The sequence below is a fragment of the Bradysia coprophila genome, unplaced genomic scaffold (assembly GCF_014529535.1).
Source record: "Bradysia coprophila strain Holo2 unplaced genomic scaffold, BU_Bcop_v1 contig_94, whole genome shotgun sequence".
NCBI classification, from domain to species: Eukaryota; Metazoa; Arthropoda; class Insecta; order Diptera; family Sciaridae; genus Bradysia; species Bradysia coprophila.
In genome coordinates, this window is record NW_023504022.1 from 3,066,982 (window position 1) to 3,083,696 (window position 16,715).

At 35.9% G+C, this 16,715-nt stretch overlaps 3 protein-coding genes across 5 annotated transcripts in view; 1 reads left to right on the forward strand and 2 right to left on the reverse strand.

The window, feature by feature from the left end:
- Positions 1-16,715, forward strand: part of LOC119084935 (ras-related protein RSR1) — a 147,108-nt gene that overhangs the window by 52,329 nt on the left and 78,064 nt on the right. The gene's annotated exons all lie outside the window — the stretch shown is intronic.
- Positions 251-4,120, reverse strand: LOC119084940 (solute carrier family 35 member B1 homolog). 3 transcript variants are annotated; one of them, XM_037195085.1, is made up of 3 exons: positions 3,774-4,120; positions 3,565-3,708; positions 251-1,054 (listed from the first exon to the last, which is right to left on the reverse strand). In XM_037195085.1, the coding sequence occupies exons 1-3, from the start codon at positions 3,979-3,981 to the stop codon at positions 324-326; spliced, it is 1,083 nt and encodes a 360-aa protein (XP_037050980.1). In that variant the 5' UTR covers positions 3,982-4,120; the 3' UTR covers positions 251-323. The 3 variants fall into 3 exon arrangements, with proteins under 3 accessions (XP_037050980.1, XP_037050978.1, XP_037050981.1); XM_037195083.1 differs by lacking the exons at positions 3,565-3,708; positions 3,774-4,120 and adding exons at positions 1,455-1,598; positions 1,811-2,152; XM_037195086.1 differs by lacking the exons at positions 3,565-3,708; positions 3,774-4,120 and adding an exon at positions 1,811-2,136.
- On the reverse strand, positions 5,958-16,126 carry LOC119084946. Its single transcript, XM_037195093.1, has 5 exons — positions 15,929-16,126; positions 12,467-12,603; positions 8,935-8,988; positions 6,916-6,985; positions 5,958-6,292 (listed from the first exon to the last, which is right to left on the reverse strand). The coding sequence occupies exons 1-5, from the start codon at positions 16,005-16,007 to the stop codon at positions 6,114-6,116; spliced, it is 519 nt and encodes a 172-aa protein (XP_037050988.1). The 5' UTR covers positions 16,008-16,126; the 3' UTR covers positions 5,958-6,113.

Below are 16,715 nucleotides of genomic sequence, written 5' to 3' on the forward strand. Positions count from 1 at the left end.
TCAATGCACGTGTGTTTTCCGCCTAAACGTCAACAAATTTCTTTGTAAATTTTTCGTTAAAATTTTCGTCAACTTGAAAGTTAAGGTTAAGTTGCCTTCTGATGTGTTTGAAATTTGACATTTCGAAATGACCTTGGAACAAATCTATTCAAATGAATGAACGAAATGTTTTAACGAAACTAGGACGAGGTTTCGTTCGAAAGAACCGTATCCTGAAGATCATCTAAAATCGACTCGCATTGAAAATTCGTTTTTTTAAGAGTTTTTATTATTTTCGTAGATAAAATGGTGAAAGACAAATTTGATCCGAGCGACAATGTCCTTCATTCTTCGGCTTTCTTGATGTAGATCCCTTGAATTTCCGGTTCTTTTTCGTCATTTTTGTTTCTGTCACTTTCTGGTTTCGTTATTTCTGTGATTTCTGTAAGCGAATTTTGTGTCTCTGCATCGTCATTCTTTTTCGGTTTATTTATCAGCGCATCAACAATAAGCGCTCCAAATATTAAACTAGCCGCTCCCCATTGTCTGTATGTTAGGTGATTGCCAAATATTATTACCGACAGGCAGACCGAAAAAAATTTTCGCGTCGTCGTTGTTAGTGACAGCGCCAACGGACCAAAGTTAGAAATCATTGATGAAATGAAAATCTGTCCAAATGATGCCACAACAACGGCAATTCCGAAGAACTTCAAAATTTCGGGATGCTTCAGAACGAATGCGTACACCTTTGGACCTTCGCCGAACACCACGACTCCTGTCAGCAAAAAAATCGAAGACCAAAAATTCATGTACATCATGAAATTCAGTGGCGCCGGCTTATTCACCGATCTCATGCGATCCTCTGTAGCTCCACACAGGCCATCCATCAACAGACTAATTGCTATCAATATGTTTCCCAGTAGGGGATTTTCACCGTCCTTTTCTGTGTATTCGTCTTTGAAAATGAATAGCATCACACCCATGACAATTGTTAAGACAAATATCACCTTCCGACACGAGTACCTCTTCCGTCCGATCAGCACACCCAGAATCATTACTGGAATCGGTTTGCAAGCTGAAAATTTTTGAAATTCTTTGTCAAATGTTTTATTATAATGTCTGATTGTCGAGTGCGACAATTATTTGTTTTACGATGGAAATAATGTTCTCATAGAACTTCCCTGTTTTCTTAACTAAAAAGTAAAATGAAATGACCTACAGAATGTAGCGAAGTCACTTGATACTCAAACAGTGTTATCTTTGAATTTGAAGAGACGTGACGCTCAAAAATCTATCTAGGAAAGCCGTTCTACATCTACATCGTACGAAATTCGGTTGTATTCTGCGCAATAAAACAGCACTAGAATCCCTCTAGCTGAAATTACTTTCTTTTCGATAAGCAGCTGCTCGTATCTCGAATGTGCGGCTGCTCTTGTCATTTTCCTTTTTCTTGTTATTTTCATTGAATTTCTTACATTTGCCAACAAGCTGTGTTAAATATGGTATCCACTGTAGGCTCATGACTGTTGTCACACTTCCCACCGTTGTGAGCAGTCCAACCATCAGATAGAACCACTGACTAGTTTCATTCTTCGGATGGTTATGGGTGAAAGTTAACGCTGTAAAGATTGTATCACTTCAGTCAACCAAAGTTATTTAAGCGGACATTCGTAAGGTATGTCACCCAAAAACGATCCTCACATAAAATGTTGGGACAGCTAACGTTTAGGTATAGTGAACAAAGATTTGACGTGAGAAAAAAAAATCAAATCCACTAAAACATGACATACCTTATGAACGACGCTGAATTCCATCGTCTCGGCGGACAAACCTTTTGCAAACAAAGCCGAAAAAACACATTGAACGGCTCCGAATGTAATTGGCATGGTGTATCGTTCGCCCACTTTGCCATCAGCTTCAATCTCATCACCATATCGACCACGGAAAAGTTGTTCTTGTAACAGACCGAAAATCGCAAAACATCCGAAAATTCCGATCGCGTAGCCACAGAATTTGATTGTTTGTCGTAATGGCAATATTTTTTCGTTTAAATTCAAAACGAACGATCGAACCGGCTCTGATAACATTATACCTGTTTGTTTGTCGATTGACTATGTCGAATGCATGGCAATATTGTTGATATATCAGTGAATTAAAAGAATTTACATTTGGTAGTCCCACTACGACAAGCAAGGGCAACAACATCGGTTTAATCGGTACCAAATTCGATCGACTATGGTATTTGGTATATCTAATTACCGACCAGTTAACACCGTTATGACTAAGCAACATGTTCTAAAACAGTTGGAGATAGATTTGTCGAAATAAATTGACCGTTGGAGTTGCGGGAAATGTTACATTCACAGAAAAAAATTTTTTAAATATTTTCAGAGACCAAAATATTGGAAATGTAACAGGAGGTGAAACACGTCTTTATTGCATACATCTGTAATTGTTATATTACTGAAATTTGTCGAGATGTGCACTGAAACCTTGCCTTTTGACAGGGTGATTTAGGAAGTTGTGAATGTTTCAAGTACCTTTGAATGAAGAAAACTAAGCATTTCATTGTATACTAACGTTGGCTACCAAATGCAGTTTAATTTTTCATATTTAATGTTCATATTTACCGCAACTCCTACTAACGCAAATATTTGACATAACATGGCACGATGGCAATATTGCTACTTGAATTGTTGATTAAACCGAAAATACCTATAAGTGAAATCATAACACCAGAAGCCCTTTTCATAATTTGTCCCATTTAAATGAAACAAATGGATAATATTTTTGACATTGATCAACGCACTTCAAACAAAGGTGCTTCGAGTGACAGCTGCCAAATAGAGTACTATTTAGTATGAAAAATATTTACAGATTTTTTGCAAAACTTTGTTTGATACACTGTCCCGTTTCAGTACTCTATTTAAAGTACCACTCATGCTTGAATTGCGTTGATGAAACATATGAATAGGACAAGTCAGTGTTGAACCGAACAGAAAAATTCTTTCTGTTTTTATTTCGCTTTGTTCTACTTCTCAGTTCGTATGTTATCTCTAACTGTGAGAATGTTCAAAGTTTCACTATACCCTTCCTACTTTTGTAACTAAGGTTTGTTGTTCGTATCGGCATTTACTCTATACACTTCGATTGGGTTCAAATATTTATGCGACACCGTTTTATGCAGCATTATACTTATGCATTCATAATATCGTCAGCACTATATATAGTCGGGGGTATACGACTCAATTTGCTAGCACCAGATTGCATGCATGGCGTTCATTAACTAATTAATCACTAGAGTTCACATTTTCAATTTTTCTTTTTGCTCTCAACAATTTCGTACGATGTATGTAATGCCTCAGTAATATCTAGTTCTTTGAGCGCCGAATCAGGTGAGATTGCATTAAGAGAGTAATAAAAATCGCCTATTGCGAAGATACTATCAACATTCTCAAGTACTAGTTTGGTGACTTATACGAAAGATAAAAATGAGCGATACTACAACCGGATCGTTGGGATTTTTGTCCTGACAATTTCGAAACATCCGACCACTCAATATATTTATCATTTTCCTTGTCTTACATTTGCCAACAATTTGTGTTGGATACGGCACCCACTGCAAGCTCATATGCGACGTCACTTTTCCCAGCACGTAAAAGATTCCGGTCAATGCATAGAATCCCTGACTAGTTTCATTCTTCGGATGGTCATGGGTAAATGTTAATGCTAAAAGTGATTTTATATCGTTTCAGTCTATCAACGACTTAGAATGTGTCACGTCTTCAGCAAACCTTTTGCAAACAAAACAAAAAATACGCACTGAACGGCCCCGAATGTAATCGGCATGGTATATCGTTCACCCACTTTGCCATCGGGTCCAATCTCATCACCATATCGACCACGGAAAATTTGTTCTTGTAACAGACCGAAAATCGCAAAACAACCGAAAATACCGATAGCAAAGCCACACAATTTAAGTTTTTGTCGTAATGACAACATTTTCTAAATTTTTTTGACTCGTTTTCGAAATATGAAAAAAAAACCTGATTCCGATTACATTCCACACAACTATGTATAAAATGTTATGCTTGTTGACGGAATTGTTTACATTTCGTTGGTACCATATGATTTTTGGCTCAGCTGATTCGAATTCGAATGTGTTATTCACAATAATATTTAAGATAACAGGGTTCTTTAAAAATTACTTTTCTTACGTACAAACAAGAAAGCACCGTTGTGTGTTAGTGTAGGTGCTATAAAAGGCAATAGACATAGCACTGCTACTAGCGTGAACATAGAAAATATTCGGAGGCTGATGAAATCACAGCAGGCACTGCGTTTCTTTTGTACAGATAGATGACTCGTTTTCGTTGTATGAGTTTAAGCATAGATCATATTCAAAACCGTTTGAAATGCCATCCTCGTTAAAAAAAATCTCTCATACAAATGAATGAATGAACGAAACATTTACCGAAACTTAAGTAAGGCTGCGCCTAAAAGTACCGTATCTTGAAGATGATCTATACAATACAAACAGTCCCAAGAGGTAGCTCTTTTATCACTAAATTTGACATTTGTCAATTCAGTGTTTATGCTAGAAGCAATGCTGTGCAATGATCATCTTTAAAGACGTTGAGAAATGCCATCCATAAGTTGAAAAAAACGAGCCATCAGAACAGTCGGAGCGTTTGCTGCGACTGAGCCCCGTACAAACCCGTACATCTATTGCGCACGTGACCCTACTTCGTCCGTCGCCCTACTCTTACCGTAAGCCTATTGCGCCCGTAAACGTCGTAAAATTCTTATGCAATGTGTACGTGTTAAAAATTGCGCATAGCGCAATTACGAAGCCCCGTACGACGTTCCTTACAAAAGTAACACAAACTACACTTCCCACTGATCAGTGATTTTGGAATTATCATTTTCACCTATTTATATTGATTTTACAAAAATCCAAAATGGCGGCCGACGGCCATTTTGTTAGGAGGTGGAAAGTACAACGGCTGCTTTACATTCGTTAGTACCTTTCAAACAAAAAAAAAATCATGAAATTCGGTTAAATTTTACTCGAGATATTAACAAAAAACACCACCTTCACTGTACGGCCGAGTAGCCACATATAACATCACTCCAAGAGACCTAGCTCACGCTCCGGTAAACCGAATTTCATAAACTTCTTTTTCCCTGATTGGTACGGTCAATACCTATCTAATAAAGCAAAATTCATCAAAATCCGTTTAAATTTGACTAACCTACAAGCAAAAACGGCTTGCCGCCCTGTGCCTGTTTCACACCAAGGGGTCTAACTCACGAGTCGGTCATCCAATTTCCATAAACTTTTTTTTGTGGATAGGTATTGTAAATACCTTTCATTTGATGTATCACTTACAAGTGTAGCCTTTAAATGGCCAGAGTAATCTTTGGAAAACGTTAAAGCACTTATGGGACCCAGCTCTGGAGGGGTCGACCCAAAATCGCCCATCTTCGAACTTAGCCTCACTATTTCAACTACCTTTCAGGGAAAAAAAAATTTTTGAAATCGGATTTGATTTACTCAAGATATCGACGTGACAGACGGACAGACGGACAGACGGACAGACGGACAGACGGACAGAAGGACAGACGGACAGACAAATTTTTTATTGCGGATTCGTTATCTATGAACATAGGCAAACACTTTGCCCTTACCGTCTGCTTCGAATTCCATCAATTACACACGGCATCGTAATCCTATAAGTCCCTTCGTACTTCGTACGGGGCTAAAAACTTACAAATGAATGAGTAAATGAATCATTTAACGAAGATAAAGAGAGGTTACGGCTGAAAGTACCGTAACCTGAAGATGATCTATAGTAAATAGAAGCCACAAAAACAGATTACAGATTTGTTCCCTAGTTGTGCATCTGTTTAATTCAATTTGGATCAGTTAAGGAATTTCAAACCACGTCCCTGTAAATTGCCAATTCCATTTATGTATTTGCTCTGTTCGTTCAAACATCAACCAAGTTTACGGCAGCAAATTAATTGTCATTGTAAATATTTAATGGGCCTCAAAAGACAAAATTCAACAGAGCCATCAATGAACATTACATTCCATAAATAAAATAAATTGCATAGCTTCCTTCAAACACTCATGTATAGTGTATTGATGTAACTAGTAACATGACGGCACACAAGAGTAGCATTAAAAATGCATTTTGTATGTTGAATTGATGAATGCGTTGGCTTCCGTTTATTCCGGGTACCAATAAGTTTGCACCGAAATATCCGTCGGATATTATACCAGATCCTGATGCCTTTATGCCGTCACCTGTGCCGAAAATTTTTGAGTTAAAAGTGGAACTTTAGATACGTAATAGGGCTGACTAGGGTGACACCAAAATTGGAATCAGTAGATTTAACCTGTCACATACGGCTTTATCGATGACGACGACCAAAATATTGACAATAATGATGGTAATATGGTCCCCTTATATAGTAAAATACACGTTAAAAAAATTGAAGTACAAGATTTGAAATCAACCGATTAAAAATGCTTTGATCGAGGGACGCAATAGACCAGATAATAATATTGGTCATATGCTTGCCGCCTGCAACAGGTTAATGATTCTGAATTTCTGTACTAAGCCATGCCAATCTTTTGTAATCACGGCAGAGCAAAATAAACCAGGCAGGAGCGGTTCATTTTCGAAACGTCAAATAAGGGACCTAATACACTCGATGAAAATGAACTCAAATGAACACTGACATAAATTGAAGAATTTTATTCGCAAAAAATATAGGGCTACTAGATTATTCAGGTCTCTATTCAAATTAGGGCTCCTGCCTGGTTAACTTTACTCTGTCGTGTTTGTAATGCAATGAATGTACAATGTGTTGACGTTCATTGTTGTGATGTTCAGTGCGAGCATAAATTTTACAATTTTTTCTTACCATCGTTGCATAAATCAGTATTGCACGAACGGTAAAACGTCTTAAACGTTGGATCGCTTACAAGGTCATTCTATGAAAATGAAGAAAAAATATTAGGTCCGGTCAATAGATACTTTAAGCAAACTAAAAACTGTCGATCGGTTTAGGTCAGAGAAATGATAACAGATGGTCCCTAGGACGGCAGCAACGCCATCTATTATCATTTCTCTGGTATACATAATGAAGTCTGTGACATATGGCGTTGCTGCGGTACGGTAAGATCGAGGGTATCGTAAATTATGAAAATATCGAAACAATGTAAACCCGACTGTCAAAGAAAGTGTGGTTATGTCACAATGTATGAAATGGTAAACAATAACTAATTTTTCAATCGAACCAAATCAAGTTCTTTTTCCTCCATATTCAATAGGGTGTGTCGATTTCAATTATTTTTTTTAGTCATTCCAGGTTCCGCCCTACCGCGATTCACCCTCGCACTAGCAATAATAATCAGCAAAATTTTTTTTTTCTAAGTCAATATAAGCTTGCACCGTCACTTTTTCAAAAATTTTCGAGCTACACGAGATAGCTGGATTATGGGTCCGAACCAAAAAAAATCTACAGATGCTTTTGCAAAGTTTTCACTCTGTACGGCATCTAGAGGGTCTACTAGAACATACAAAAATTAAAAAAAGTTAAAAAATGTTTTACCGTCATTTTGGTATAGCATCAAGTTTCACCGAGGTGGAATTTTGTAAGTGGAAAAGTCATCTCACCTGGGTGAATTTTTTTCAAGCTATTGTTGTGATAGCTCATTTTGTAGGTATTTCAATAGCGCATCCAGCAAACGTACAATTTCGATAGGTAAATTTAAATATTTTTTGGTTTCACTGTTGGAAGGCCCAAAAATGGGGCATTTCTTTGGGTATTTTCGAAAACATAACAAATTGGCTTCTCTTAAAAAACGAAATCTTACTATTTTCAGCTTTTAAATGTGTTATTCATGAATAATATTTGAATTTCTGTCAAAATTTTTCATTTACTTGCTGTATTTAAAATGTTAATTGTCTCCATACTCGAAGAAATGCCCAATTTTTGGGCCTTCCAACAGCGAAACCAAAAAATATTTAAATTTATCTATCTAAACTGTATGTTTGCTGGATGCGCTATTGAAATACCTACAAAATGAGCTATCACAACAATAGCTTGAAAAAAATTCACCCAGGTGAGATGACTTTTCCACTTACAAAATTCCACCTCGGTGAAACTTGATGCTATACCAAAATGACGGTAAAACATTTTTTAACTTTTTTTAATTTTTGTATGTTCTAGTAGACCCTCTAGATGCCGTACAGAGTGAAAACTTTGCAAAAGCATCTGTAGATTTTTTTTGGTTCGGACCCATAATCCAGCTATCTCGTGTAGCTCGAAAATTTTTGAAAAAGTGACGGTGCAAGCTTATATTGACTTAGAAAAAAAATTTTTTTTGCTGATTATTATTGCTAGTGCGAGGGTGAATCGCGGTAGGGCGGAGCCCGGAATGACTAAAAAAAATAATTGAAATCGACACACCCTAATATTCAACAGACCATAAAGTTTTTTTTTATCCAAAAAGAGTTACGTACGCAGAACCGTACACGAACAACTCCTGATGTAAACCTATATTCAAAACATATCGCATAGCAAGTCACTTTAACGCTTAGTTTGTGACATTTATTATATATGACATCAGCGTTATTTGGTGCAACTGTCAGTTGAAAATATTTAAATTTTTGGCGCACTTATGGTGAGAATTGGTCGGAGTAAATAGTGAGTTCTACTCATTTCGTCTTGTATTACCTGCAGCGGGTACTACTCCGGAACATTATTCCGAAAGACAGATTTGCTTCGGTGTACGGGTCGTAAAAATTCGATATAGAATTGTTTAATAATCTAATATCACATTCAGAGCATTGTAAACAAAATTCAAAATGAAATTGCAAGATTATCTCGTTTGAAACGGTTACATTGTTTAGACAAATAATATTTTCAAATATTTACCCTGGGTGTATCTTCGCATCCTCGCAGAAATGAATTCACAAATCCTGACGGAGTCTGAAAAAAAGAAGAAAAAGATATAATGTTTTACCCTCGTTCGTACGTTACAATATGTAACGGTACATAATATATGTTGTCTTGGCTTGTCTTTTAGATAATAAATATTTAAATGTAAAATTATGGCAAAATTTATATGGAAATGTTATGAATGGATTGATGTAGTAAAACTGAAAAGAAACACACAAAATCGGAACACATTTACATGAACATGTCGAGTATGGATACGTTGCGGTGGTATATAGTTATACTTTGATGTGCTTGTGCATAAAATAAGGACAAAAAAGGAAACCCAAAAAAGTCAACATAAATGATAACGGATCATTGTTTCACTCGTCTCTCAAGACTTGTATGAATTATACCGACGCACTGCAAGCATGAGTTATCGTATTGACAGCTGCCAAATAGAATACTATTTGTACTATAGAGTACAGTGACATTGGGTGAAATGAATTTGTGACATCCTTCTCAATTGCTCGGCCCAGTGTGCCGGATCTCGTGATTTTAAAAATTCGTAACTTGCCACCTGAAAACTTAAAATAGTGCATACGATTCGTAATTTTTAAGGTGACAATTGTCAATCTATGAATTCTTAAATTCGCGAGAATTGACGGCCATCGGTTTTTATACGTTTGGAACTCCAAATATTGGTAGCTTGACAGTTACGTATATAAAATCCCATACGGACTGTCAAGTTACGAACGCTACGAGAATCGTCGCCCAGGGCATCGACTCTCATATTAAAGAATTCTTAGCTTGACAGCTGTCACTGTACAGAAGTTGATACAACTCTAGCAAATTAGGAATTCGTGAAGTTACGAATGGCAGGAGAATCGGGCCCAGATTGACAGTTGGTGTACTAATTTTACTAGTTAATTATCGTTTTTAATTTTTAAGGGCTGCCGTCTTATCCACAATAGTTGAATACAGATAAAGAAAAACTTTTGTTGGAAAATGGTTTAATTTCTTTGTGTGGTGGTATGGACAAATCAAATGACGCAATCTATGCGAATACTAATTCTTTATCTGCATAATGAGACAGTCTGAAGGGACCTATTATAATCGTTGCAAGAGAAACTCTTGTAGAAGTTCCACTTTCCTAATCACATTATGCAATTTTATCTATGCAATGCTGAAATATGAAAATAGCAAAAAACTTTGGCTTATGACATAATTAACCCTGCTGAATATTTAATGAACAAAAATAATTTAATGAAATTTTATAAAACGTTTGACCCTCAGCATAGCATTTCATTTCATTATCTTATTTCGCAAAACGAAACATTGTTTCAGGTTTTTTCAATGTTCTAGGATTTACGTAAAGTTCATCGTTTGTTCCCAGTGGAGTATAGCTATAATACTTTGATGTGATTCACACGGCTCCAGTTCGATATTACAATGGCTTCTCAGCTCAGTAGTTAAGACTGCAACCTTCACACAGTTCGAAATGAATGTCTGACATAAAGTGTATGAGTTATCTGTCAAATTGTTTTCAGACATGTTGTAAACCTGATGTAAACGCTCATTTTTCACACATTTTGCTTTGACCCACGAACTGTGTACTAGCCTTTACAGCGTGATTACTAACCTGACAAGATAAAAGATAAGCGCCTCACAACTCACTCCGAGTCTAATCAAGTTTGTTGTTGATACAAACAAATTAACATATAGGTGTTGTTGTTGCTGCACAACTGGATGTTGTGCTAAAACTTAATTAACTATGCAAAATTTAATTACCGAAGTAAGAACTGCTGAAAAGAACGATGTTTATTTAGTATGTACCAGTACCAGTTTGAAATTTTAAACACGAAATATGATTCTGTACGCGTATTAAATTATTAACGGATGTATTCCGTCGTCGTATATACACACGACTATACTAAACTAATTAAACATGCAGATAAGTGGGAAAATCGTTGGCTAAAAATTATTAGCATAAAAGCTTGCATCCATGAATCCAATTTCTTCTGTGGAATCAAAAGTTGATGCATTCGGAAATTGAATTATCTTTAATTCGTTCAAAAGTAGCACAAACAGCGAAACTTTTACATCGTCTACGATTATTCAAATTCAACACATTCAGTCACTCACTATGAAACAGTACCAGTTGGACAAATTTTGTCTTGGTAGAAATCTATATTAATTTAATTATATCAGTACTCTCTCTAGCCAACAAACTACTTTTATTAAGGTGGTGAAAGAATCAAGTAACCTCAATTAGAATACAAAGAAATAAGATTGATTGAATAACAAATATCGTCCGACGAAGTTGGTTCTCAAAAATATAGAGCGCTTACATTACAGTGGCTAACTCCAATCAAATAATTCCAGCAACAGCCAGTACACAAAATGAAACGAAGCCAATGTCAAATCAAACTCTACACGAAAATCAAATGAATAAAGTTTAACCCAACAACCAAATTAACTAACACAATTATTATGGATTGAGCTGTAGGTTCCTCTTCTTTGTTGTCGTTACAAGTAATTTAATTAATTACTTTTTGACAGAGTACAATGTTTTAATGTCAATGTCAGTATTGTATCTTAATGCGTGGTGATAATAGGGTAAATCATCGAGGCCTATTAATCAAAGAGTTCAGTGTAAGTCCATACAATGGATCCTATTTTCGAGTATGGCATTGCCATACTATGGCAACATACTTCACTTCTCGCTTACAATTTTTATGGTATTTCCGTGGAGACTGGAGACATACTCATTTCAAAATGAATTCACCAAAAAATGGGTATCGGTTTGTTCACGACAGAGTAAAGTTAATCAGGCGGGAGCGCTGATTTGACTAGGGACCTGAATAATCTAGTCCGTTAATTTTTTGCGAACCAAATTTTTCAATTTATGTCAGTGTTCATTTGAGTTCATTTTCATCTAGACTGATACGATCAGAACGAGAAACCCGAAGACTAGTTATTATAACTTGCCTTGGGGTACTTGTCAAAGTATTTGCTTCTCTTTCAATGTGGTCCGTTGAGAGTGAGAGGACAGAAGACCAGTTTATTTTAACTTGCCTTGGGGTACTTGTCAAAATATCTTCTTCTCTTTCATCACAACACACTCTATTAGGTCCCTTATTTGACGTTTCGAAAATGAACCGCTCCTGGTTTGTTTTACTCTGCAGTGGTTCATTCTATACTTGGGAATGTTCATTCACATTATCTTCACTGTTTATATATATCTTCAATGCTGCCAACGTTTCTTAACGATAGCGAAAAGGCTTCTCAATTATTGCCATTACCGAAATACTTCCAAGCTCTTTAAAGTTCTGAGAAAAAGAATTTTTTGCGAAATGTAGCAAAGTTCAATCATTCACCCTAATCTGTTAAAAATGTTGTAACATTTTATAAACACACGATCAATATATCGGATTATACCTTCATCAACATCTATTTCATACAATAAAATGAAGACACTTCGGAACATCTATAGGAACATCGTAACATAGAAACACATATTTATACTTACAACGAGTTCTTGGCGCAGAATGGTGCAAAACTTTTTGTTACAGTTGGTAAACTTTTGTCCCTCAACTTTATCCGGATTCTCAATGCAAGCACGGCTACCAGTTGTTGGTACATAGCTACACGTATAACATCGTAGCGCTGAAATTTTACCGTAGAAAATGGAAAACATAAAAACAATTATCGTTTTGATAGGATAACCGTGGCACATTAATTAGGCAGGGACCATGGTTTTCGCATGTTATATGTGTTTAACTAATTGATCATCGTCAATGTAGCCTAATGAAACATTTGGCAAATCGCAAGCGCTACACCCAATGAAATAAAACGCCGCACTAAAATTCACCCAGCTCCGTTTTTTTTATGATCCACCATCGCAGTCCAAGAACAGGCAAAATAACAGAATTTAAATAAGGGACCTGCAAAGTGCAGTAGTCCAAAATCCTCATATAACAGCTTTCCGGTAGTAATTTTGGTAACTAGTTAGTAAATAAGGTTGTTTTGCGGACAAGGTGTGAGATTGCTGATACAAGCGAAGCGAGTTTGGCAACACATCGTGTGCGCAAGACAACCCCATTTTCTAACGTGTCAGGAAGTCAGCAACAAGACTTTATCTACTGTAATGTCAAAATCGCCACCAATTAACACAATTCTAGTCAAAAGAATAATTATTTCCGTGCGAAAACACCAGCCATCAGCCATAACTATCACATACTACACATTACATGAAGCAACCCATTTACTGATACTGACAGGGGTACCAATTATAAATATTTTGACATTACAGTGGATAATTTCAGTTTTTTAAGTTGGTATAATCCTCTGCGTTACGGATGTTACATAAAAAATATGAGGCCAAATGGCAGTTAACAAAATATGTTCCTTTTCCTGTTTTTGGAGCGCGTTGGATCCTCTGATTTGCATTACCTTCAGTGTTTATATACTCAAAGTGTTTAGAATAGACAGGGTGTTGGGACACCCTGTTTGTACACAAACAAACACTTAACTAACAGCCCTAACAGCATCATGAACCGAAGCGATAGCGGAGGTTCGTGACGCTAGTTCTACTCCCCTAAAAAAGAAAAGAAAACAACCAACGGGAGACTAAGGAACCTATATATAGGCGAACATTTTAACTTTTCCATACTGAACCAAATCAAAAAAAATTATGTTCAAACGAAAGTGCTTGTCAATACGAGTTCAACGAGCTATAGATCATTAAAAACGGTGGTCTACATCCGGAGAAAACACCACTTGAAAGCCACTTGAAATGAAGCATCTTCACACATTTTCAGCACATTCTCCATATTCGAGTTAATAGAAATGTTTCATGTGGGTTTGATATACGTATCGAACCACTACATCTGTTTGCGAAAACTGCGCTCGCACTTTTGCTAAAACTTATATTAATTCAATCTTAACACTTTTTCATCGGCAAATCAATAAATTTTATTGAAGTTTTTTACTTAATTTCTGTAAATTTAATTAAAACATTTTCATGCACATTTCCAAAAAACACACTTATATGAAAACCATTATTTCATTCATTTGACAAAAATATGACAGCTACATTTCTATTATAATGATTGTGTAGTAGATCTCTGTTGCCGTGCTTCATATAAAATGTGCGCGAAATTATGAATTTGAAAAATTTGTTTGTTCGCAAAATTTTTGGATCATTTTCGAATTTCAGGTTTCAGGTTTCAATGCGGAATTTGTTTTAGGGTTACCCTGGATTTACATAGCAATGTAAAAGTGACAGATGCACAAATTTTCAAATACGGCAACCCGAAATTTCATTCATTATTTTCATTTTATGAATGAAATTTCGGGTTGCCGTATTTGAAAATTTTTGCATCTGTCACTTTTACATTGCTATGTAAATCCAGGGTTAGAATGTCCAACAAAATGATGGAAAGCAGCCATCTTAGAAATTCTTTGATTTTTTTGTATTTATTGTATTTAGGCCTATATGGCACATACACAGTTGCAGTAAATTGATAATCATAGAGTTTCGTTGACGGATAACTTTTTCCGGCATTTCAAGAAAATAGCGGCCATCTTGAAATTTCGTATTTTTTAGATATTTTCGGCTATACGGCATGTAGATAGTTGGGACAAAGTGTCACTTGTACAGTTTCGTTGGTGGAAAACTTTTATCGATATTTCCAGAAAATGGCGGCCATCTTGAAATTTCGTATTTTTGAGATATTTCCTGCTGTACGGCATGTAGAGAGTTGGGATGAAGTGTCGCTTGTACAGTTTCGTCGGTGTAAATCTTTTATTGATATTTCCAGAAAATGGCGGCCATCTTGAAATTTCGTATTTTTGAGATATTTCCTGCTGTACGGCATGTAGAGAGTTAGGATAAAGTGTCGCTTGTACAGTTTCGTTGGTGGAAAACTTTTTTTTCGATATTTCAAGAAAATGGCGGCCATCTTGAAATTTCGTATTTTTGAGATATTTCCGGCTATACGGCATGTAGAGAGTTGGGATAAAGTGTCACTTGTACAGTTTCGTTGAAGGTGAACTTTTATCGACATTTCAAGAATACGGCGGTTATCTTGAAATTTCATATTTTTGAAATATTTTCGGCGATACTGCATGTTCAACTTAAGAAAACACAATTTTAGATCATTTATCAGAGTTTTAATGTCCATCGACGCACCCAGTGCATTAAGTGATTTCCAGTGTTTGATAACTTGGCGCAAAATATCATAAGTGGAAACAACTTAATTGACTGGGAACATCGATGACTGTTAAAATTCGAAAATGTCTCAAAATGTTCCGAACCAAAAAAAGCCCACTGTAATTGTACGGTATGTAGACTTGGGATAAATTGTCACTTGTAGAGCTTGCTTAACTCTATGTATTACCCAAAACTTCCAAAACAATTGATATCCCACAAAAACCTCAAAGAGGAAAAGGTGACGCTAGTGTAGTAAAAATTAAACTTCCAAAACATTTGATATCGGTTTTGGTGACGCATTCTGCGCCTCAACGTAATCAATTTTTACCAAGAAAATTTTAACAAGAAAATATGTCAACGAGAAGTTTACCGATGAGATTTTACAACGAAAGCTTTACACAAAAAAATGCGTCACAAAGTGGCAGATGATTATTGTCGTATGAGGGGTTTCCTCAGCGTCTGCCACTTGTGACGCATTTTTTGTAAAGCTTTCGTTGTAAAATCTCATCGGTAAACTTCTCGTTGACATATTTTCTTGTTAAAATTTTCTTGGTAAAAATTGATTACGTTGAGGCGCAGAATGCGTCACCAAAACCGATATCAAACGTTTTGGAAGTTTAATTTTTACTACACTAGCGTCACCTTTTCCTCTTTGAGGTTTTTGTGGGATAGGATTAACGGTTAATTTTAACATGTTTTTCGAACAACAACATTTCCTTGCTCAGGCTTTAAGCAAATGATCTGAAATTCAATTTACGAAATTATCATTGTCTATACCTTGAGAATGTCGAGTAACGACAAACAAAACGAACAACCACGCCAAATAATATTGTGCGACAAATGGTACGACATTCATATCACTTGAGATAGGTATTCCTTCACCAACAAAATAAAACTTTCAATTAAAATCAGATCCAACCAACTTGCACGCTAATTCAAATGGAACAACTAAGATTTCTCTTCAGTTAGAACAGAAAACATAGAAACGAAGCAAAACTTTTCAAAATTTTATCGAGAATCTCATTTCATTTGATAACGAAGAACGAAATTAACAAATTGATAAGTGAGTGGATCGGGCTCGGAAGGTAGAACAAGTAATTTAATTAGTTCAATCGATTGATTAATCGTCATGGTTAATGAATCGAATCATTTTATTCTGTAATCGAATGTGAAAGCTGGTTCGAACATTGGAAAAGTACAGTCGAAAAATGATTTCCATCGAACAAACAATGTAAAAGAGGTGAAGGAAAACTATCTGTTGCTAAGGAAAAGGACGAATCGAATTTTTTATCGCTTTTATGTCACATATCAGCAGAAACATAGAAAATAAGAAACCCTTGTATCGGGCATTTCCACCCAAATCATATTATTAAAATTATACTTTCCAACTGGAAGATAAAGCCGTTTCCAAAAGAGACAATCTAATTTAAGTAGTGTTGGAGTAGATGAAACCGAAGCGAATGGCAGGAAATACCTAAAGTTGCCTTAATGCTTATTGGAAACTAAAGCTAGAACGTAATAGATTTATGTTCAATTCTATTACATTTCTAGTACATTCGTCTTA